The sequence below is a fragment of the Bombina bombina genome, chromosome 3, assembly GCF_027579735.1.
Source record: "Bombina bombina isolate aBomBom1 chromosome 3, aBomBom1.pri, whole genome shotgun sequence".
Classification (NCBI taxonomy): Eukaryota; Metazoa; Chordata; class Amphibia; order Anura; family Bombinatoridae; genus Bombina; species Bombina bombina.
Window position 1 is genome coordinate 564452276 of NC_069501.1, and position 23992 is coordinate 564476267.

The 23992-nt window shown below is 43.0% G+C and overlaps 1 protein-coding gene across 8 annotated transcripts in view; it reads left to right on the forward strand.

The window, feature by feature from the left end:
• PUM1 (pumilio RNA binding family member 1) overlaps positions 1-23992 on the forward strand; it is a 604766-nt gene that overhangs the window by 169471 nt on the left and 411303 nt on the right. For all 8 annotated transcript variants that reach the window (XM_053707107.1, XM_053707108.1, XM_053707106.1 and 5 more), the window contains exons 6-8: positions 8069-8232; positions 8655-8916; positions 9011-9104. In XM_053707107.1, the coding sequence (XP_053563082.1) occupies positions 8069-8232; positions 8655-8916; positions 9011-9104 (520 nt within the window). The remainder of the gene's footprint in view (positions 1-8068; positions 8233-8654; positions 8917-9010; positions 9105-23992) is intronic.

Consider the following 23992-nt stretch of genomic DNA (forward strand, 5'->3'; position numbering starts at 1 on the left):
TGGAACAAGGGAAAACAGGCCAAGAAACCTGCCACTGCCACCAAGACAGCATGAAATGTTGGCCCCCGATCCGGGACCGGATCTGGTGGGGGGCAGACTCTCTCTCTTCGCTCAGGCTTGGGCAAGAGATGTTCTGGATCCTTGGGCACTAGAAATAGTCTCCCAAGGTTATCTTCTGGAATTCAAGGGGCTTCCCCCAAGGGGGAGGTTCCACAGGTCTCAGTTGTCTTCAGACCACATAAAAAGACAGGCATTCTTACATTGTGTAGAAGACCTGTTAAAAATGGGAGTGATTCATCCTGTTCCATTAAGAGAACAAGGGATGGGGTTCTACTCCAATCTGTTCATAGTTACCAAAAAAGAGGGAACGTTCAGACCAATCTTAGATCTCAAGATCTTAAACAAGTTTCTCAAGGTTCCATCGTTCAAGATGGAAACCATTCGAACTATTCTTCCTTCCATCCAGGAAGGTCAATTCATGACCACGGTGGATTTAAAGGATGCGTATCTACATATTCCTATCCACAAGGAACATCATCGGTTCCTAAGGTTCGCATTCCTGGACAAGCATTACCAGTTCGTGGCGCTTCCTTTCGGATTAGCCACTGCTCCAAGGATTTTCACAAAGGTACTAGGGTCCCTTCTAGCTGTGCTAAGACCAAGGGGCATTGCTGTAGTACCTTACTTGGACGACATTCTGATTCAAGCGTCGTCCCTTCCTCAAGCAAAGGCTCACACGGACATAGTCCTGGCCTTTCTCAGATCTCACGGATGGAAAGTGAACGTGGAAAAGAGTTCTCTATCTCCGTCAACAAGGGTTCCCTTCTTGGGAACAATAATAGACTCCTTAGAAATGAGGATATTTCTGACAGAGGCCAGAAAAACAAAGCTTCTAGACTCTTGTCGGATACTTCATTCCGTTCCTCTTCCTTCCATAGCTCAGTGCATGGAAGTGATCGGGTTGATGGTAGCGGCAATGGACATAGTTCCTTTTGCGCGCATTCATCTAAGACCATTACAACTGTGCATGCTCAGTCAGTGGAATGGGGATTATACAGACTTGTCTCCGAAGATACAAGTAAATCAGAGGTCCAGAGACTCACTCCGTTGGTGGCTGTCCCTGGACAACCTGTCACAAGGGATGACATTCCGCAGACCAGAGTGGGTCATTGTCACGACCGACGCCAGTCTGATGGGCTGGGACGCGGTCTGGGGATCCCTGAAAGCTCAGGGTCTTTGGTCTCGGGAAGAATCTCTTCTACCGATAAATATTCTGGAACTGAGAGCGATATTCAATGCTCTCAAGGCTTGGCCTCAGCTAGCGAGGGCCAAGTTCATACGGTTTCAATCAGACAACATGACAACTGTTGCGTACATCAACCATCAGGGGGGAACAAGGAGTTCCCTAGCGATGGAAGAAGTGACCAAAATCATTCTATGGGCGGAGTCTCACTCCTGCCACCTGTCCGCTATCCACATCCCAGGAGTGGAAAATTGGGAAGCGGATTTTCTGAGTCGTCAGACATTGCATCCGGGGGAGTGGGAACTCCATCCGGAAATCTTTGCCCAAGTCACTCAGCTGTGGGGCATTCCAGACATGGATCTGATGGCCTCTCGTCAGAACTTCAATGTTCCTTGCTACGGGTCCAGATCCAGGGATCCCAAGGCGGCTCTAGTGGATGCACTAGTAGCACCTTGGACCTTCAAACTAGCTTATGTGTTCCCGCCGTTTCCTCTCATCCCCAGGCTGGTAGCCAGGATCAATCAGGAGAGGGCGTCGGTGATCTTGATAGCTCCTGCGTGGCCACGCAGGACTTGGTATGCAGATCTGGTGAATATGTCATCGGCTCCACCTTGGAAGCTACCTTTGAGACGAGACCTTCTTGTTCAGGGTCCGTTCGAACATCCGAACCTGGTTTCACTCCAGCTGACTGCTTGGAGATTGAACGCTTGATCTTATCGAAGCGAGGGTTCTCAGATTCTGTTATCGATACTCTTGTTCAGGCCAGAAAGCCTGTAACTAGAAAGATTTACCACAAAATTTGGAAAAAATATATCTGTTGGTGTGAATCTAAAGGATTCCCTTGGGATAAGGTTAAGATTCCTAAGATTCTATCCTTCCTTCAAGAAGGATTGGAAAAAGGATTATCTGCAAGTTCCCTGAAGGGACAGATTTCTGCCTTGTCTGTGTTACTTCACAAAAAGCTGGCAGCTGTGCCAGATGTTCAAGCCTTTGTTCAGGCTCTGGTTAGAATTAAGCCTGTTTACAAACCTTTGACTCCTCCTTGGAGTCTCAATTTAGTTCTTTCAGTTCTTCAGGGGGTTCCGTTTGAACCCTTACATTCCGTTGATATTAAGTTATTATCTTGGAAAGTTTTGTTTTTAGTTGCAATTTCTTCTGCTAGAAGAGTTTCAGAATTATCTGCTCTGCAGTGTTCTCCTCCTTATCTGGTGTTCCATGCAGATAAGGTGGTTTTACGTACTAAACCTGGTTTTCTTCCAAAAGTTGTTTCTAACAAAAACATTAACCAGGAGATTATCGTACCTTCTCTGTGTCCGAAACCAGTTTCAAAGAAGGAACGTTTGTTGAACAATTTGGATGTTGTTCGCGCTCTAAAATTCTATTTAGATGCTACAAAGGATTTTAGACAAACATCTTCCTTGTTTGTTGTTTATTCCGGTAAAAGGAGAGGTCAAAAAGCAACTTCTACCTCTCTCTCTTTTTGGATTAAAAGCATCATCAGATTGGCTTACGAGACTGCCGGACGGCAGCCTCCCGAAAGAATCACAGCTCATTCCACTAGGGCTGTGGCTTCCACATGGGCCTTCAAGAACGAGGCTTCTGTTGATCAGATATGTAGGGCAGCGACTTGGTCTTCACTGCACACTTTTACCAAATTTTACAAGTTTGATACTTTTGCTTCTTCTGAGGCTATTTTTGGGAGAAAGGTTTTGCAAGCCGTGGTGCCTTCCATTTAGGTGACCTGATTTGCTCCCTCCCTTCATCCGTGTCCTAAAGCTTTGGTATTGGTTCCCACAAGTAAGGATGACGCCGTGGACCGGACACACCTATGTTGGAGAAAACAGAATTTATGTTTACCTGATAAATTACTTTCTCCAACGGTGTGTCCGGTCCACGGCCCGCCCTGGTTTTTTTTTTTTTTTTTTAATCAGGTCTGATAATTTATTTTCTTTAACTACAGTCACCACGGTACCATATGGTTTCTCCTATGCTAATATTCCTCCTTAACGTCGGTCGAATGACTGGGGTAGGCGGAGCCTAGGAGGGATCATGTGACCAGCTTTGCTGGGCTCTTTGCCATTTCATGTTGGGGTAGAGAATATCCCACAAGTAAGGATGACGCCGTGGACCGGACACACCGTTGGAGAAAGTAATTTATCAGGTAAACATAAATTCTGTTTTATCTGAATCATATTGTGTCAGTAGAAATCTTTCCTTATTGGGTAATTAAGCGAAAGCGCTTAAGAGTCTTATCTTCCCCCAAAAAAGTATCTAATTTTGAAGTTTAGAGGTTACTTTACTTGACTCAATAGTTTTTACCCCCACAGTGCAAAGTTTATATATCTACTAGAATAACTAAACAGTCCAAGAAGCCTGCTGCTGATTCCAAAACAGCATGAAGGGCATGCCCCCGATCTGGGACCGGATCTGGTGGGGGGCAGACTTTCTTTCTTCGTTCAGGCTTGGGTGTGAGACGTTCAGGATCCCTGGGCTATAGAAATAGTGTCCCAGGGATACAAACTGGAGTTCAAAAATTTTCCTCCTGGAGGAAGATTTCTTCTTTCAAGATTATCCGCAAACCAGATAACAAGAGAGATGTTCTTACATTGTGTAAGAGACCTCTCCTCCCTGGGAGTGATTATTCCCGTTCCTGTACAGGAACACGGGCAAGGTTTTTATTCAAATCTGTTTGTAGTTCCCAAGAAGGAGGGAACTTTCAGACCTATCTTAGACCTCAAGAGTCTGAACAAGTTTCTCAGAGTTCCATCTTTCAAGATGGAAACTATTCGTACCATTCTTCCATTGATCCAGAGGGTCAATTTATGACGACAGTAAACTTAAAGGATGCATATCTACATGCTCCTATCCACAGAGATCATCACAAGTTCCTAAGGTTTGCCTTTCTAGACAGACACTTTCAGTTTGTGGCTCTTCCTTTCGGGCTGGCCAGGGCACCCAGAATTTTCACAAAGGTTCTGGGGTCTCTGCTGGAGGTTCTAAGACCGCGGGGCATTGCGGTGGCGCCTTATCTCGACGATATTCTAATCCAGGCGCCATCTTGTTAACAAGCAAGGTCCCATACCGACATTGTATTATCCTTCCTGAGAACTCACGGGTGGAAGGTAAATCTGGAAAAAAGTTCCTTAATCCCGAAAACAAGGGTGACTTTCTTGGGAACTTTAATCGATTCTATATCTGAGGATTTTTGACAGAGGTCAGGAAATCAAAGATTCTAGATACCTTTCGAGCCCTTCAGTCCAATCCTCGGCCGTCAGTGGCCCAGTGCATGGAAGTAATCGGACTGATGGTGGCGGCAATGGACATCATCCCGTTTGCTTGGTTTCACCTCAGACCTCTGCAGTTAAACATGCTCAGGCTGTGGAATGGAGATTATGCAGACTTGTCTCCTCGAATAACCCTGGAGCAGGAGACAAGGGATTCGCTTTAATGGTTGTTGTCTCTGGATCATCTATCCCAGGGAACATGCTTTCGCAGACCATCCTGGGTGATTGTGACAACAGATGCCAGCCTTCTAGGGTGGGGAGCTGTCTGGGGTCCTCTAAAGGCTCTGGGAGTGTGGACTTTGCAGAGTCTGGTCTTCCTATAAACATCCTGGAACTGAGAGCAATCTTCAATGCTCTTCTGGCATGGCCTCAGTTGGCTTCGGCCCAGTTCATCAGATTCCAGAAGGACAACATAACGACAGTGGCTTACATCAATCATCAGGGAGGAACGAGGAGTTCCTTAGCGGTGACAGAGGTAGCCAAGATAATCCGGTGGGCGGAGGCCCATTCTTGCCATCTGTCAGGGATCCACATCCCAGGGGTGAACAACTGGGAGGCGGACTTTCTGAGCAGGCAGACCTTTTATCCGGGAGAGTGGGAACTCCATCCGGTAGTATTCTCCAACCTGATTCTCAAATGGGGTTGGCCGGAGTTAGATCTCATGGCATCTCGTCAGAATGCCAAGCTCCCGAGATACAGATCAAGTCCATTGATCCTCAGGCGGGACTGATAGATGCTCTAGCAGTTCCTTGGTCCTTCAGCCTAGCATATCTTTTTCCCCCGTTTGCTCTTCTTCCTCGGGTCATTGCTCGAATTAAACAGGAGAAGGTATTAGTGATCCTCATTGCTCCTGCGTGGCCTCGCAGGATTTGGTATGCCGATCTGGTGGACATGTCATCCCTGCCACCTTGGAGACTGCCATTGAGGAAGGATCTTCTCATTCAAGTCCATGCTTTGAAGTTTTACTTACAAGCAACTAAAGACTTTCGTCAGTCTTCTTCTCTGTTCGTAGTTTTTTCTGGGAAACGTAAGGGTCAGAGAGCTACGGCTACCTCTTTCTTTTTGGTTGAGGAGTATCATCCGCTTTGCATATGAGACTGCTGGACAGCAGCCTCCTGAAAGAATTACGGCTCATTCCACTAGGACGGTTGCTTCCTCATGGGCATTCAAGAATGAAGCTTCTGTGGAACAGGTTTGCAAGGCTGCAACTTGGTCTTCTCTTCACACTTTTTCTTAATTTTACAAATTTGATACTTTTGCGGCTGAGGCTGCTTTTGGGAGAAAGGTTCTTCAAGCAGTGGTGCCTTCTGTTTAGGTTCCCTGTCTTGTCCCTCCCTTATCATCCGTGTACTCTAGCTTTGGAATTGTATCCCACAAGTAAGGATGATGATCCGTAGACTCATCGTGTCTTTAAAAAGAAAAGAAACTTTATGCTTACCTGATAAATTTGTTTCTTTTTAGACACGATGAGTCCACGACCTGCCCTGTTCTTTTTAAGACAGAGTGTTCTTTTTTTGTAAACTTCAGACACCTCTGCACCTTGGCTTTTCCTTTCTATTCCTAACTTCGGTCGAATGACTGGAGTGGGAGGGAAGGGAGGAGCTATTTAACAGCTCTGCTGTGGTGCTTTTTGCCTCCTCCTGCTGACCAGGAGGTGATATCCCACAAGTAAGGATGGTGATCCGTGGACTCATCGTGTCTAAAAAGAAACAAATTTATCAGGTAAGCATACATTTTCTTTTTTTTCTTTTCATACTTTTATGTCCCATTAACAAGATTTCTGTATCAGATGCTACTAGATGGCTTTACAAGCCTTCATCGCTTTTTATTTTGGGTGTCCTCGCAGGAGTGCGACAGGAGAGACTAAGAAAAGTGATAGAGCCATAACTACAGACTTAAAGGGAAATGCAATCGCAAACACTGTGAGCAGTCATAATAACTAAGTACAATAATTATTTTATAGTTTTGAATCAGATGCAAGCTGTTGTATGAATTGTTTCTAGTGTCATAGATATCATTATAGGACAGAACACTTATTAACTTGTTAAAGGGATACTAAACCCAATTTTTTTCTTTTATGATTCAGATAGAGCATGCAATTTTAAGCAACTGTCTAATTTACTCCTTTTATCAATTTTTGTTTGTTCTCTTGCTATCTTTATTTAAAAAGCAGGAATGTTAAAGGGACAGTCTACACCAGAATTGTTATTGTTTTAAAAGATAGATAATCCCTTTATTACCCATTACCTAGTTTTGCATAACCAACACAGTTATAATAATATACTTTTAACCTCTGTGATTATCTTGTATCTAAGCCTCTGCAAACTGCCCCTTTTTTCAGTTCTTTTGACAGACTTGCAGTTTAGCCAATCAGTGCCTGCTCACAGATAACTTCTCGTGCACGAGCACAGTGTTATCTATATGAAATAAGTGATCTAACACCCTCTAGTGGTGAAAAACTGTTAAAATGCAATCTTAAAGAGGTGGGCTTCAAGGTCTAAGAAATTAGCATATGAACCTCCTAGGTTAAGCTTTCAGCTAAGAATACCAAGAGAACAAAGCAAAATAGGTGATAAAAGTAAATTGGAAAATTGTTTAAAATTACATGCTCTATCTGAATCATGAAAGTTTATTTTGGCCTAGACTGTCCCTTTAAGTTTAGGTTCAGCACCATGGATAGTGCTTGCTTATTGGTGATTACATTTAGCACATCAATAAACAAGCATAACCCAGGTTCTGAACCAAAAATGGGCCGGCTATTAAGCTTTACATTCCTGCTTTTTAAATAATGATAGCAAGAGAAGGAATACAAATTGATAATAGGAGTAAATTAGAAAGTTGCTTTAAATTGCATGTTCTATCTGAATCATGAAAGAAAAGAAAAAAAAGGGTTTTGGTGGAAAAATTTTACTTTGTCCCATCCTCCTCTCAGAGGCCAAAAAGCAAAATCTTTAACCTAGGTTTATAAAATGCTGCATACTGTCTAAACTAGAGATTGTCAGAGTTTGCATTTTACAGAATTTGCTTTTTGGCCTCAGAGTGTGTGTTTAATGTTCTTTTAAGCCATAAAAGGGGACACTAAACCCAATGTTTTTCTTATAATTTAGAGAATAAAATAAAAAATAAGTTTTCAAATTTACTTCAATTATTTATTTTGTACTCATTGTATTCTTTGTTAAAGAGAATACCTAGGTAGGTTGCATGTACATATCTGGAGAACTATATGGTAGCAGTTTTGCAACAATTAAACACTAAATGACAGCATTGTTGCTAAATGTGTAACATTGTTAAAAGTATTCTTAAAAAACTGCTGCCATATAGTGCTCCAGACACGTGCAACTCAAACCCCTGAGCCTTTTTAGCTTCTTTTCAACAAAGGATTCCAAGAAAAAAGGTACATTTGGTGGTCGAAGCAAATTGTAATTTTTTTATTTATTTTTTTATTCTTTCCTGAAAGAAACATTTTGAGTTTCATGTCCCTTTTAAAGAATATCTAGGAAGAAGTACATGAGATCTTAAACCTTTTTGACTTCCACCTCAGGGTCCCAGAGATACCGAAGGAGATGAGAATGAAAAGGGAGACAAGAAAAACAAAGTTTATGAAGGTGACAAGCTTGGGGACCTGAAGGAGGAGGGAGACGGCATGGACAAGGCCAATGGTCTGCCAGTGCAGAATGGGATTGATGGGGATGTAAAGGACTTCAGGTGAGGACCTTACACCTATAGAGGGCAGAGTTTATTTCATTATTGAATCTGTCATTGTGATGTGTGTTACTGCTTAGGGCTTGACAAATACTAGCAGCAGGGAGACCCCTTCTCCTCGGTTGTACACTTTTTTTTGCATTTGTATCTTATCAGTGCAGCTGTGTCCTTGTCAGGCAGTGAGTTTCTGATAGTTATGAGTTGTGCATAAACTCTTATATTTCCAGTATCCTTTCAATTTACTTTTAACATTTTTTTTATGCAAAATAAATAGGTTTCATTGCAGATTTCTTTTTATCTCGCATCATCTTCTATCATCACCTTTCCTCTTTGGAATTCGTAGTAGCCATTCTTTAATTAAGAAGCTTTATTTTTCGGGTTTGTCGATCTGTTCTTAGTTATTAATATGCCTATCTCATTTCCAGTCGTACCCCTGGAAACTCTGCTAATGAAGTAGATCTCTTGGGGCCGAGCCAAAATGGCTCAGAAGGGCTTGCTCAGCTCACCAGCAGTAACGGAGCCAAACCAGTTGAGGATTTTGGTGGGATGGAATCTCAAAGTGTCCAGCTTGACCCCATGGAACATGTTGGTATGGAGCCCCTCCAGTTTGATTATCAGGGCAACCAAGTTCAAGTGGACTCAAGTGCTGCAACAGTGGGCCTTTTTGACTACAATTCCCAGCAGCAGGTAAACCCAATATGCGCAAAGTATTAGACATTTCTATTACTAAACAAAAACTTTTCCTGGCTAATGACCCTGAATTACATCTCCCCTCCTACAGCTCTTCCAAAGACCGAATGCCCTAGCAGTCCAGCAATTGACGGCTGCACAGCAGCAACAGTATGCCCTTGCAGCAGCACACCAGCCACACATAGGTGAGAGGTTGTGGCAATGTCACAAACTTGCTTGCTTACAATGCATTCTTTGCAGTCTTGCTCAAAAATGCATTATGTGTACAGTGTTAAGCATATTAATGTCTTTGCGTATCTAAAGTTGTGTGTTTTAAGCATGAACATTTTTCTGTGGATATACTTATATAATCAATGTAGAAATAATAGTGTAAAGGTGTTAAAGGGACAGTTAACACTTTGGGATTGTAATATAAAATAGTTAAAGGGACACTGAACCAAAAATGTTTCTTTTGTGATTCAGATAGAGCATGAATTTTTAAGCAACTTTCTAATTTACTCTTATCAAATTTTCTTTATTCTCTTGGTATCTTTATTTGAAATGCAAGAATCTAAGTTTAGATGCCGGCCCATTTTGGTGAACAACCTGGGTTGTCCTTGCTGATTGGTGAAAAAAATCCATCCACCAATCAAAAAGTGCTGTCCAGAGTTCTTAACCCAAAAAAGCTTAGATGGCTTTTATTTGAAATAAAGATAGCAAGAGAACGAAGAAATATTGATAATAGGAGTAAATTAGAAAGTTGCTTAAAATTGCATGCTCTATCTGAATCACAAAAGAAAAACATTGGGTTCAGTGTTCCTTTAAAATGATATAGTGGAGCAAAATTCTGTATCTGGTTATACTTAAAGCGACACTCAAGTCAAAATTAAACTTTCATTATTCAGATAGAGCATGCAGTTTTAAACAACTTTACTATTTACTTCCATTAACAAAATGTGCCCAGTCTTTATATTTAAACTTTTTGAGTCACCAGTTCCTACTGAGCATGTGCAAGAATAAGCGTGTATTCATTTGTGATTGGCTGATGGCTGTCACATGGTATGTGTATGCATTTGTGATTGGCTGATGGCTGTCACATGGTACAGGGGGAGTGAAAATGGACAAAACTTTTAAAATTGTCAGAAAAAAAATCTACTACTCATTTTCAAATTCAGACTAAGTGCTATTGCATTGTCTTGTTTTCTTTTACAAGATATGACGAGTCCACGGATTTCATCCTTATGGGATATCGCCTCCTGGTCAGCATGAGGAGGCAAAGAGCACCACAGCAGAGCTGTATGTATGTATATATATATATATATATATATATATATATATATATATATATATATATATATATATATATATATATATATAGCTCCTCCCTTCCCTCCCACTCCAGTCATTCTCTTTGCCTGTGTTAGTGATAGGAAGAGGCAGAGTGAGGTGTTAGTTATATTTTCTTCAATCAAGAGTTTATTATTTTTAAAGTGGTGCCACTGTGTGCTACTTTGTCTGGGGTATAGCCTAGACCAAATCAGTCTCTTCTATACAAAAAGAGAAGCATTTGGTGGCTTCAAAGCAATGGGAACTGGTGAGACATAATTCTCACTGCGCCTCCCATAGATGTCTGCTGCCCTGCTTGCAAAAGTCTGAGGGGTAAAGCTCAGTACTTTTTGTTCCCACAGGCCAATGTGAAGAGGAGAAAAAAACTTCACAAGCCGGGTGAGATGCCTTACTGCCGGGCAAACGTATAAGGTAAGTGCTAAGCTTTATTTTCTGATTTGGGATACACACAGAAAGGACTTAGCACGCTATTTATGGAATATCCCTGGGATGGGGGTAAGTTTTTAAACTGCATATTTGTTATTCAGAAGCAACACAAATTTTTTCTGTTAATCTCCAAGTGGCTTATTACTACTGAATAACAGCCCACAGGGAGGATTGTCCATTTTCTTCACTCGTGAAGGTGTTAGATAGGATTATTGTGCTGCTCTGTTGCATATCCCTGTGTCTTAGGCTTGATATTGCTGAATTTGGAAGCTGACAGACAGGGTGCTCCTATTTTGACATCATGTGTTCTACCATAAGGTTGTCTGTGCACGTTCCAATATTTTTATGTTAAGCAACAAGGATTTAGGAACTGCCTGGGAGATTTATTGATAAGGTATGGTTTAATATATAACAATGCCCTTTCTCTCTTCGACTTATGTTTTCAGCCGACAGAGAAATTTATGTGTCCCACTCAGGCATGTGTTTCTCTTGTTGGGATCTTACTGACATGGCACCCGACAGGGGGATTTGTGCCTTTCAACTGGTGTTACTTGAGTACTGTATGGGGCTCCAGCGGCTCCATTTTGTTAGTTTGCCGTGCACAGGAGAGTCGAGCTTGAGACGCCCACGATGGGCGGAGCTTCGTTACGTGCCATTGTGTGCGCACCATTTTGACTCCTCGTTGCTCTTCCGGCGGCTCCATTTCTGATTGATGAGCTCAATACGCCCACGATGGGCGGAGCTTTGTTGCGGACCATGGGGTGCGCACTATTTGGGTCTTTTCCTCTCACGGATCGCAGGGTGCCTCTTCAGCTGTATTTCGACAACATACAGCTGAGAGGTCTTTGCGCCGTCTAGAGAGTTTTTTTGTGACGGTGGCATTTTCTCTGTGATGATTAGGCAGAGCGGCGTCACAAGTAATACGTTTAAAATAACGTTAAACATGCTGGTCCTTTCTGAGTTAATTGGAGGTGCAGCTGTTAAATTAATACTGTGATATCAATTGCATAAAACACTACATGTGTCCTTGGCAACTGTCCCACACATTTTGGCCCTTATATGAAGGGAACATTCTTAGAGGGTGCTGTTCCACCATATGCTATGAGGAACCCCTTTCAGAATTGGTTGCTATAGGCAGCATTCTGACTTTTGGTAACCCTTTACAATACATTAATCATGCTGTTGCTAAGTTTTCTTTTCATACTGTTTTCAGTGCTGAGTGACAGTAACAGTTTTTCTTCAGTCCTCCACAATGGATGTCCTTTTCCCTGAGGAGTTATTTATACTATATTTATACTCGCCTATAGTTTGATTGGCAGGCGTTCACATTGGCATGTTACGTTATGAAGGGTCACTTTATTATGCAATATTGAGCGTGAATATAAGCACAGTTTTACGGTTATGACGAAACTGTGAGGGTTCGCTTTTATTACGATATTACTGTTACTTATGTGTGTTATTTCATCCTTTGTGACAAAGACCCTATGGATAAAAAGCTGGAGGGTCTTCTAAAGAAGCTATATTTCTCTTGTAAGGTGAATCCAGTCCACGGATCATCCATTACTTGTGGGATATTTTCATTCCCAACAGGAAGTTGCAAGAGGACACCCACAGCAGAGCCGTCTATATAGCTCCTCCCCTCACTACCATATCCAGTCATTCTCTTGCAACTCTCAACAAGCATGGAGGTAGTAAGAGATAAGTGGTGAAATGTAGCTGTTATTTTGCTTCAATCAAGAGTTTATTATTTTTAAATAGTACCGGAGTTGTGCTATTTTGTTCCAGGCAGAAAAAAAGAAGAATCTGCCTGTGATTTCTATGATCTTAGCAGGTTGTAACTAAGATCCATTGCTGTTCTCACACATGACTGAAGAGAGAGATAACTTCAGCGGGGGGATGGCGTGCAGGTTATCCTGCTATGAGGTATGTGCAGTTAATATTTCTCTTGTTAAGTGTATCCAGTCCACGGATCATCCATTACTTGTGGGATATTCTCCTTCCCAACAGGAAGTTGCAAGAGGATCACCCACAGCAGAGCTGCTATATAGCTCCTCCCCTCACTGCCATATCCAGTCATTCTCTTGCGACTCTCAACAAAGATGGATTGTCAGCTAGTTCCTTAAAGGGACAGATTTCTGCTCTGTCTATTCTTTTACACAAGCGTCTGGCAGAAGTTCCAGACGTTCAGGCATTTTGTCAGGCTTTAGTTAGAATTAAGCCTGTGTTTAAACCTGTTGCTCCTCCATGGAGCTTAAACTTGGTTCTTAAAGTCCTTCATTCTATTGATATCAAACTTCTTTCATGGAAAGATCTTTTTCTGATGGCTATTTCCTCGGCTCGAAGAGTCTCTGAGTTATCTGCCTTACATTGTGATTCTCCTTATCTGATCTTCATTCAGATAAAGTTGTTCTGCGTACAAAACCTGGGTTTTTACCTAAGGCGGTTTCTAACAAGAATATCAATTAAGAGATTGTTGTTCCATCATTATGTCCTAATCCTTCTTCAAAGAAGGAACGTCTTTTGCATAATCTAGACGTAGTCCGTGCCTTGAAGTTTTACTTACAGGCTACTAAAGATTTTCGCCAAACATCTAACCTGTTTGTTGTTTACTCTGGACAGAGGAGAGGTCAGAAGGCCTCGGCAACCTCTCTTTCTGTTTGGCTTCGGAGTATAATTCGTTTAGCCTGTGAGACTGCTGGACAGCAGCCTCCTGAAAGGATTACAGCTCATTCTACTAGAGCTGTGGCTTCCACATGGGCCTTTAAAAATGAGGCCTCTGTTGAACAGATTTGCAAGGCTGCAACTTGGTCTTCGCTTCATACTTTTTCCAAATTTTCCAAATTTGATACTTTTGCTTCTTCGGAGGCTGTTTTTGGGAGAAAGGTTCTACAGGCAGTGGTTCCTTCCGTTTAAGTTCCTGCCTTGTCCCTCCCATCATCCGTGTACTTTAGCTTTGGTATTGGTATCCCACAAGTAATGGATGATCCGTGGACTGGATACACTTAACAAGAGAAAACATAATTTATGCTTACCTGATAAATTTATTTCTCTTGTAGTGTATCCAGTCCACGGCCCGCCCTGTCCTTTTCAGGCAGGTCTAAATTTTAATTAAACTACAGTCACCACTGCACCCTATGGTTTCTCCTTTCTCGGCTTGTTTCGGTCGAATGACTGGATATGGCAGTGAGGGGAGGAGCTATATAGCAGCTCTGCTGTGGGTGATCCTCTTGCAACTTCCTGTTGGGAAGGAGAATATCCCACAAGTAATGGATGATCCGTGGACTGGATACACTACAAGAGAAATAAATTTATCAGGTAAGCATAAATTATGTTTTTTCTAGAAAATGCTGCTGATACCAAATTTATGTAAGGTAAGCCTGAATACAGTGATTTAATAGCGACTGGTATTATGCTTACTTTTTGAGGTAATACTCCTTTATATTTACAATAAAACGTTTTGCTGGCATGTTTAAACGTTTTTATATATACACTTTGGTGATAAAACTTTATTGGGGCCTAGTTTTTTTCCACATGGCTGGCTTAAATTTGTCTAGAAACAGTTCCCTGGGGCTTTCCACTGTGTTACTATGAGTGGGAGGGGCCTAGTTTAGCGCTTTTTTGCGCATTAACTATTACAGACTGAGACATCCAGGAGTTCCTGCTACAGGACATCTCTAAAGGGCTTTTAGGCTTCCAAAATCGTTTGTTGGGGAAGGTAGGCCCACAGCAAGGCTGTGGCAGTTTGGTGTGACTGTTAAAAAACGTGTCTTGTTTTTTTGATCCGGTTTTTGAACTAAGGGGTTAATCATCCATTTGCAAGTGGGTGCAATGCTCTGTTAGCTTATTATACACACTGTAAAAATTTCGTTTGATTTACTGCATTTTTTTCACTGTTTTTCAATTCTGACAAAATTTGTTTCTCTTAAAGGCACAGTACCGTTTTTTATATTTGCTTGTTAACTTGATTTAAAGTGTTTTCATTGCTAGTCTGTATAAACATGTCTGACATAGAGGAAACTCCTTTAAAAGCCATGGTGGAACCCCCTCTTAGAATGTGTACCAAATGTACTGATTTCACTTTAAGCAATAAAGATCATATTCTGTCTTTAAAAATTTTTATCACCAGAGGAATCTGACTAGGGGGAAGTTATGCCGACTAACTCTCCCCACGTGTCAGATCCTTTGACTCCCGCTCAAGGGACTCACGCTCAAATGGCGCCAAGTACATCCAGGGCGCCCATAGTGTTTACTTTACAAGACATGTCGGCAGTCATGGATAATACACTGTCAGCGGTATTAGCCAGACTACCTGTAGTTAGAGGAAAGCGAGAGAGCTCTGGAGTTAGACGAAATACAGAGCATACTGACACTTTAAGAACTATGTCTGATACTGCCTCACAATATGTAGAAGCTGTAGAAGGAGAGCTTCTTTCTGTGGGTGATATTTCTGACTCAGGGAAGATGATGCAACCTGATTCTGATATTTCTACATTTAAATTTAAGCTTGAACACCTCCGCGTGTTACTCAGGGAGGTTTTAGCTGCTCTGAATAACTGTGATACAATTGCAGTGCCAGAGAAATTGTGTAGACTGGATAAATACTATGCAGTGCCGGTGTGCACTGATGTTTTTCCAATACCTAAAAGGTTTACAGAAATTATTACTAAGCAATGGGATAGACCAGGTGTGCCGTTCTCTCCCCCTCCTGTTTTTAGAAAAATGTTTCCAATAGACGCCACCACACGGGACTTATGGCAGACAGTTCCTAAGGTGGAGGGAGCAAAGCGTACTACTATCCCTGTCGAGGACAGTTGTGCTTTCTTAGATCCAATGGATAAAAAGTTAGGTTACCTTAAGAAAATGTTTATTCAACAAGGTTTTATCCTACAGCCCCTTGCATGCATTGCGCCTTTCACTGCTGCTGCGGCATTCTGGTTTGAGTCTCTGGAAGAGGCTTTACAGGTAGCGACTCCATTGGATGAAATACTTGACAAGCTTAGAGCACTTAAGCTAGCCAATTCTTTTGTTTCTGATGCCATTGTTCATTTGACTAAACTAACGGCTAAGAATTCTGGTTTTGCTATCCAGGCGCGCAGAGCGCTATGGCTTAAATCATGGTCAGCTGACGTTACTTCAAAATCGAAGCTGCTTAACATTCCCTTCAAGGGGCAGACCCTATTCGGGCCTGGTTTGAAGGAGATTATTGCTGATATCACTGGAGGAAAAGGTCATGCCCTTCCTCAGGATAGGTCCAAACCAAGGGCCAAACAGTCTAATTTTCGTGCCTTTCGAAACTTCAAGGCAAGTGCGGCATCAACTTCCTCTAATGCAAAACAAGAGGGAACTTTTGCTCAGTCCAAGACGGTCTGGAGACCTAACCAGACCTGGAACAAGGGTAAGCAGGCCAAATAACCTGCTGCTGCTTCTAAGACAGCATGAAGGAACGGTCCCCTATCCGGTAACGGATCTAGTAGGGGGCAGACTTTCGCTCTTCGCCCAGGCGTGGGCAAGAGATGTTCAGGATCCCTGGGCGTTGGAAATTATATCCCAGGGATATCTTCTGGACTTCAAGGCTTCCCCCCCAAAAGGGAGATTTCACCTTTCACAGTTATCTGCAAACCAGATAAAGAGAGAGGCATTCTTACACTGTGTACAAGACCTCCTAGTTATGGGAGTGATCCATCCAGTCCCAAAGGAGGAACAGGGACAGGGATTTTACTCAAATCTGTTTGTGGTTCCCAAAAAAGAGGGAACCTTCAGACCAATTTTGGATCTAAAGATCTTAAACAAATTCCTCAGAGTTCCATCATTCAAGATGGAGACTATTCGTACCATCCTACCTATGATCCAGGAGGGTCAATACATGACTACAGTGGATTTAAAGGATGCTTATCTGCACATTCCGATACACAAAGATCATCATCGGTTTCTCAGGTTTGCCTTCCTAGACAGGCACTACCAGTTTGTAGCTCTTCCCTTTGGGTTAGCTACAGCCCCAAGAATTTTTACGAAGGTTCTGGGGTCGCTTCTGGCGGTCCTAAGGCCACGGGGCATAGCAGTGGCCCCTTATTTAGACGACATCCTGATTCAGGCGTCAAATTTCCAAATTGCCAAGTCTCATACGGACATAGTGTTGGCATTTCTGAGGTCGCATGGGTGGAAGGTGAACGAGAAAAAGAGTTCTCTATCCCCCCTCACAAGAGTCTCCTTCCTAGGGACTTTGATAGATTCTGTAGAAATGAAAATTTACCTGACGGAGTCCAGGTTATCAAAACTTCTAAATTCCTGCCGTGTTCTTTATTCCATTCCTCGCCCTTCGGTGGCTCAGTGCATGGAAGTAATCGGCTTAATGGTAGCGGCAATGGACATAGTGCCGTTTGCACGCCTACATCTCAGACCGCTGCAACTATGCATGCTCAGTCAGTCAGTGGAATGGGGATTACACAGATTTGTCCCCTTTACTGAATCTGGACCAAGAGACCAGGGATTCTCTTCTCTGGTGGCTATCTCGGGCCCATCTGTCCAAAGGTGTATGACCTTTCGCAGGCCAGATTGGACAATTGTAACAACAGATGCCAGCCTTCTAGGTTGGGGTGCAGTCTGGAACTCCCTGAAGGCTCAGGGATCGTGGACTCAGGAGGAGTCGCTCCTTCCAATAAACATTCTGGAACTAAGAGCGATATTCAATGCTCTTCAGGCTTGGCCTCATCTAGCGACAATGAGGTTCATCAGATTTCAGTCGGACAACATCACGACTGTGGCTTACATCAACCATCAAGGGGGAACAAGGAGTTCCCTAGCGATGTTAGAAGTCTCAAAGATAATTCGCTGGGCAGAGATTCACTCTTGCCACCTATCAGCTATCCATATCCCAGGTGTAGAGAACTGGGAGGCGGATTTTCTAAGTCGTCAGACTTTTCATCCGGGGGAGTGGGAACTCCATCCGGAGGTGTTTGGACAATTGGTTCTTCGTTGGGGCGAACCAGAACTGGATCTCATGTCGTCTCGCCAGAACGCCAAGCTTCCTTGTTACGGATCCAGGTCCAGGGACCCCAAGGCAACGCTGATAGATGCTCTAGCAGCGTCTTGGTCCTTCAACCTGGCTTATGTGTTTCCACCGTTTCCTCTGCTCCCTCGTTTGCCAAAATCAAGCAGGAGAGAGCATCTGTGATCTTGATTGCACCTGCGTGGCCACGCAGGACTTGGTATGCAGATCTAGTGGACATGTCATCCTTTCCACCATGGACTCTGCCGCTGAGACAGGACCTTCTACTTCAAGGTCCTTTCAACCATCCAAATCTAATTTCTCTTAGGCTGACTGCCTGGAGATTGAACGCTTGATTTTATCAAAGCGTGGTTTCTCTGAGTCAGTCATTGATACCTTAATTCAGGCACGGAAGCCTGTCACCAGGAAAATCTATCATAAAATATGGCGTAAAAATCTTTTTTTGGTGTGAATCCAAGGGCTACTCATGGAGTAAGGTCAGGATTCCCAGGATATTATCTTTTCTCCAAGAAGGATTGGAGAAAGGATTGTCAGCTAGTTCCTTAAAGGGACAGATTTCTGCGCTATCTATTCTTTTGCACAAGCGTCTGGCGGATGCCCCAGACGTTCAGGCATTTTGTCAGGCTTTAGTTAGAATCAAGCCTGTGTTTAAACCTGTATCTCCACCATGGAGTTTAAATTTGGTTCTTAAAGTTCTTCAAGGGGTTCCGTTTGAACCTCTTCATTCCATAGATATCAAACTTTTATCTTGGAAAGTTCTTTTTTTGGTAGCTATTTCCTCGGCTTGTAGAGTTTCCAAGTTATCTGCCTTACAATGTGATTCTCCTTATCTGATCTTCCATGCAAATAAGGTAGTTCTGCGTACCAAACCTGGGTTTCTCTTGTTAAGTGTAGTCAGTCCACGGGTCATCCATTACTTATGGAATATATCTCTTCCTAACAGGAAGCTGCAAGAGGATCACCCAGCAGAGCTTGCTACATAGCTCCTCCCCTCATATGTCATATTCAGTCATTCTCTTGCAGCCTAACTAGATAGGTCGCTGTGAGAGGTCTGTGGTGTTTTTTAACTTAGTTTATTTCTACAATCAAAAGTTTGTTATTTTAAATGGCACCGGAGTGTGCTGTTTATTCTCAGGCAGCATTAGAAGAAGAATCTGCCTGCGTTTTCTATGATCTTAGCAGACGTAACCAAGATCCACTGGCTGTTCTCATCTGAGGAGTGAGGTAACTTCAGAGAAGGGGAATAGCATGCAGGGCCCCCCTGCAAATGAGGTATGTGCAGTAATTATTTTTCTGAGGAATGGAATTGACTGAGAAAATACTGCTGATACCAATGTAAAGTAAGTTCAGCCTTAAATGCAGTGATAGCGACTGGTATTAGGCTGATGAGTGTGTGTACACTGAATGTATTTTTCTAAGGAATGGAATTGACTCTGAAAATACTGTTAATACTGAAATAATGTATGAGCCTTAACTGCAGTAAAAGCGACTGGTAGCAGGCTTATTAATAACAATTCATAACTTTTCAAATGTATGTTTAAAACGTTTACTGGCATGTTAATCGTTTTTTGTGAGGTACTTGGTGATAAAACTTATTGGGGCATGATTTTTACCACATGGCCATCTTTGTTTTCTGCATAGAAACAGTTTTCTGAGCTTCCCCACTGTTGTAATATGAGTGGGAGGGGCCTATTTTAGCGCTTTTTTGTGCAGTAAAAATTCAGTCACAATCTGTCTACTTCATCCTCCATGATCCAGATCTTCAAAATTCATTTTGAGGGAGGTAATCAGTCACAGAGACCTGTGACAGTGTGTTTTGAATGTGAGAAAAACGTTAATTATTAAATTGTTAATCCGTTTTGGGGTATTAAGGGGTTAATCATCCATTTGCTGGTGGGTGCAATCCTTTGCTAACTTAATACATTTACTGTGAAAAATTGGTTGCTATAACTATTTTGGTTCATTGTTATTTCAACTGTGACAGCTTTTTGTGCTTCTTAAAGGCACAGTAGCGTTTTTTTATATTGCTTGTAAATTTATTTAGAAAAGTATTTCCAAGCTTGCTAGTCTCATTGCTAGTCTGTTTAAACATGTCTGACACAGATGAATCTCTTTGTTCACTATGTTTAAAGGCCAATGTGGAGCCCAATAGAAATTTATGTACTAATTGCATTGATGCTACTTTAAATAAAAGTCAATCTTTACATGTAAAGAAATTATCACCAGACAACGAGGGGGAAGTTATGCCGACTAACTCTCCTCACGTGTCAGTACCTTCGCCTCCCGCTCAGGAGGTGCGTGATTTTGTGGCGCCAAGTACATCAGGGAGGCCCTTACAAATCACTTTGCAAGACATGGCTACTGTTATGACAGAAGTATTATCTAAATTGCCAGAATTAAGAGGCAAGCGCGATAGCTCTGGGTTAAGGACAGAGCGCGCGGATGAGGTGAGAGCCATGTCAGATACTGCGTCACAGTTTGCAGAACGTGAAGACGGAGAGCTTCATTCTGTGGGTGACGGATCTGATCCAGGGAGACTGGATTCAGAGATTTCTAATTTTAAATTTAAGCTTGAGAACCTCCGCATATTGCTAGGGGAGGTATTAGCGGCTCTGAATGATTGTAACACGGTTGCAATTCCAGAAAAATTATGTAGGTTGGATAGATACTATGCGGTACCGGTGTATACTGACGTGTTTCCTATACCTAAAAGGCTTACAGAGATTATTAGCAAGGAGTGGGATAGACCTGGTGTGCCCTTTTCCCCTCCTCCCATATTTAGGAAAATGTTTCCTATAGACGCCACCACCCGAGACTTATGGCAGACGGTCCCTAAGGTGGAGGGAGCAGTTTCTACTTTAGCTAAGCGTACCACTATCCCGGTGGAGGATAGTTGTGCCTTTTCAGATCCAATAGATAAGAAATTAGAGGGTTACCTTAAGAAAATGTTTGTTCAACAAGGTTTTATCTTACAGCCCCTTGCATGCATTGCGCCTGTCACTGCTGCTGCGGCATTCTGGTTTGAGTCTCTGGAAGAGGCCATTCGCACAGCTCCATTGGATGAAATTATGAACAAGCTTAAAGCACTTAAGCTAGCTAACGCATTTGTTTCTGATGCCGTCGTACATTTAACCAAACTTACGGCTAAGAACTCCGGATTCGCCATCCAAGCGCGCAGAGCGCTATGGCTTAAATCCTGGTCAGCTGACGTGACTTCTAAATTGCTTAATATTCCTTTCGAAGGGCAGACCTTATTCGGGCCCGGCTTGAAAGAAATTATAGCTGACATTACGGGAGGTAAGGGCTATGCTCTACCTCAGGACAGGGCCAAATCAAAGGCCAAACAGTCTAATTTTCGTGCCTTTCGTAACTTCAAGGCTGGAGCAGCATCAACTTCCTCCGCTCCAAAACAGGAAGGGGCTGTTGCTCGTTACAGGCAGGGCTGGAAAGTTAACCAGTCCTGGAACAAGGGCAAGCAGGCCAAGAAACCTGCTGCTGCCCCCAAGACAGCATGAAGAGAGGGCCCCCTATCCGGAAACGGATCTAGTGGGGGGCAGACTTTCTCTCTTCGCCCAGGCTTGGGCAAGAGATGTCCAGGATCCCTGGGCGTTGGAGATCATATCTCAGGGATATCTCCTGGACTTCAAAACTTCTCCTCCACGAAGGAGATTTCATCTTTCAAGGTTATCAGTAAACCAAATAAAGAAAGAGGCGTTTCTACGCTGTGTACAAGACCTTTTACTAATGGGGGTGATCCACCCAGTTCCGCGGACGGAACACAGGCAGGGATTCTATTCAAATCTATTTGTGGTTCCCAAGAAAGAGGGAACCATCAGACCAATCTTGGACTTAAAAATCCTAAACAAATTTCTAAGAGTAACATCATTCAAAATGGAAACTATTCGAACCATCCTTCCCATGATCCAAGAGGGTCAGTACATGACCACAGTGGATTTAAAGGATGCCTACCTTCACATACTGATTCACAAGGATCATTATCGGTACCTAAGATTTGCTTTCCTAGACAGGCATTAGTAGTTTGTAGCTCTTCCCTTCGGATTAGCTACGGCTCCAAGAATCTTTACAAAAGTTCTGGGCTCACTTCTGGCGGTACTAAGACCGCGAGGCATAGCGGTGACTCCGTACCTAGACGACATTCTGATACAAGTGTCAAGTTTTCAAACTGCCAAGTCTCATACAGAGATAGTTCTGGCATTTCTGAGGTCGCATGGGTGGAAGGTGAACGTGGAAAAGAGTTCTCTATTACCACTTACAAGAGTTCCCTTTCTAGGGACTCTTATAGATTCTGTAGAGATGAAAATTTACCTGACAGAGGCCAGGTTATCAAAACTTCTAAATGCTTGCCGTGTCCTTCATTCCATTCCACACCCGTCAGTAGCTCAGTGCATGGAAGTAATCGGCTTAATGGTAGCGGCAATGGACATAGTACCATTTGCGCTCCTGCATCTCAGACCGCTGCAATTGTGCATGCTAAGTCAGTGGAACGGGGATTACTCAGATTTGTCCCCCCTACTAAGTCTGGATCAAGAGACCAGAGATTCTCTTCTATGGTGGCTCTCTCGGCCACATCTGTCCAAGGGGATGACCTTTCGCAGGCCAGATTGGACGATTGTAACAACAGACGCCAGCCTTCTAGGCTGGGGCGCTGTCTGGAACTCCCTGAAAGCTCAGGGATTATGGACTCAGGAGGAGAAACTCCTCCCAATAAATATTCTGGAATTAAGAGCAATATTCAATGCTCTCCTAGCTTGGCCTCAGTTAGCAACTCTGAGGTTCATCAGATTTCAGTCGGACAACATCACGACTGTGGCTTACATCAACCATCAAGGGGGAACCAGAAGTTCCCTAGCCATGTTGGAAGTCTCAAAGATAATTCGCTGGGCAGAGTCTCACTCTTGCCACCTGTCAGCGATTTACATCCCAGGCGTGGAGAACTGGGAGGCAGATTTTCTAAGTCGCCAGACTTTTAATCCGGGGGAGTGGGAACTTCATCCGGAGGTCTTTGCTCAACTGATTCTTCGTTGGGGCAAACCAGATCTGGATCTCATGGCGTCTCGCCAGAACGCCAAGCTTCCTTGTTACGGATCCAGGTCCAGGGACCCGGGAGCGGTGCTGATAGATGCTCTGACAGCCCCTTGGGTCTTCAACATGGCTTATGTGTTTCCACCATTCCCGATGCTTCCTCGTTTGATTGCCAAGATCAAACAGGAGAGAGCTTCGCTGATTCTGATAGCGCCTGCGTGGCCACGCAGGACCTGGTATGCAGACCTAGTGGACATGTCGTCCTGTCCACCGTGGTCTCTACCTCTGAGACAGGACCTTCTAATTCAGGGTCCTTTCAAACATCCAAATCTAATTTCTCTGAGGCTGACTGCATGGAGATTGAACGCTTGATTCTATCAAAGCGTGGCTTCTCGGAGTCGGTTATTGATACCTTAATACAGGCTAGGAAGCCTGTTACCAGAAAAATTTACCATAAGATATGGCGTAAATATTTATATTGGTGCGAATCCAAGAGTTACTCATGGAGTAAGGTTAGGATTCCTAGGATATTGTCCTTTCTACAAGAGGGTTTAGAAAAGGGCTTATCTGCTAGTTCGTTAAAGGGACAGATTTCTGCTCTGTCTATTCTTCTACACAAACGTCTGGCTGAAGTTCCAGACGTTCAGGTTTTTTGTCAGGCTTTAACTAGGATTAAGCCTGTGTTTAAGACTGTTGCTCCGCAGTGGAGCTTAAACTTAGTTCTTAATGTTCTTCAAGGCGTTCCATTTGAACCCCTTCATTCCATTGATATCAAGCTGTTATCCTGGAAGGTTTTGTTTTTGATGGCTATTTCCTCGGCTCGAAGAGTCTCTGAGTTATCTGCCTTACATTGTGATTCTCCTTATCTGATTTTTCATTCAGACAAGGTAGTTCTGCGTACTAAACCTGGGTTCTTACCTAAGGTAGTTACTAACAGGAATATCAATCAAGAGATTGTTGTTCCATCACTGTGTCCTAACCCTTCTTCAAAGAAGGAACGACTTTTGCATAATTTGGACGTAGTCCGTGCCCTGAAGTTCTATTTGCAGGCAACTAAAGATTTTCGTCAAACTTCTTCCCTGTTTGTCGTTTACTCTGGACAGAGAAGAGGTCAAAAGGCTTCGGCTACCTCTCTCTCTTTTTGGCTTCGTAGCATAATACGTTTAGCCTATGAGACTGCTGGACAGCAGCCTCCTGAAAGGATTACAGCTCATTCTACTAGAGCTGTGGCTTCCACCTGGGCCTTTAAAAATGAGGCCTCTGTTGAACAGA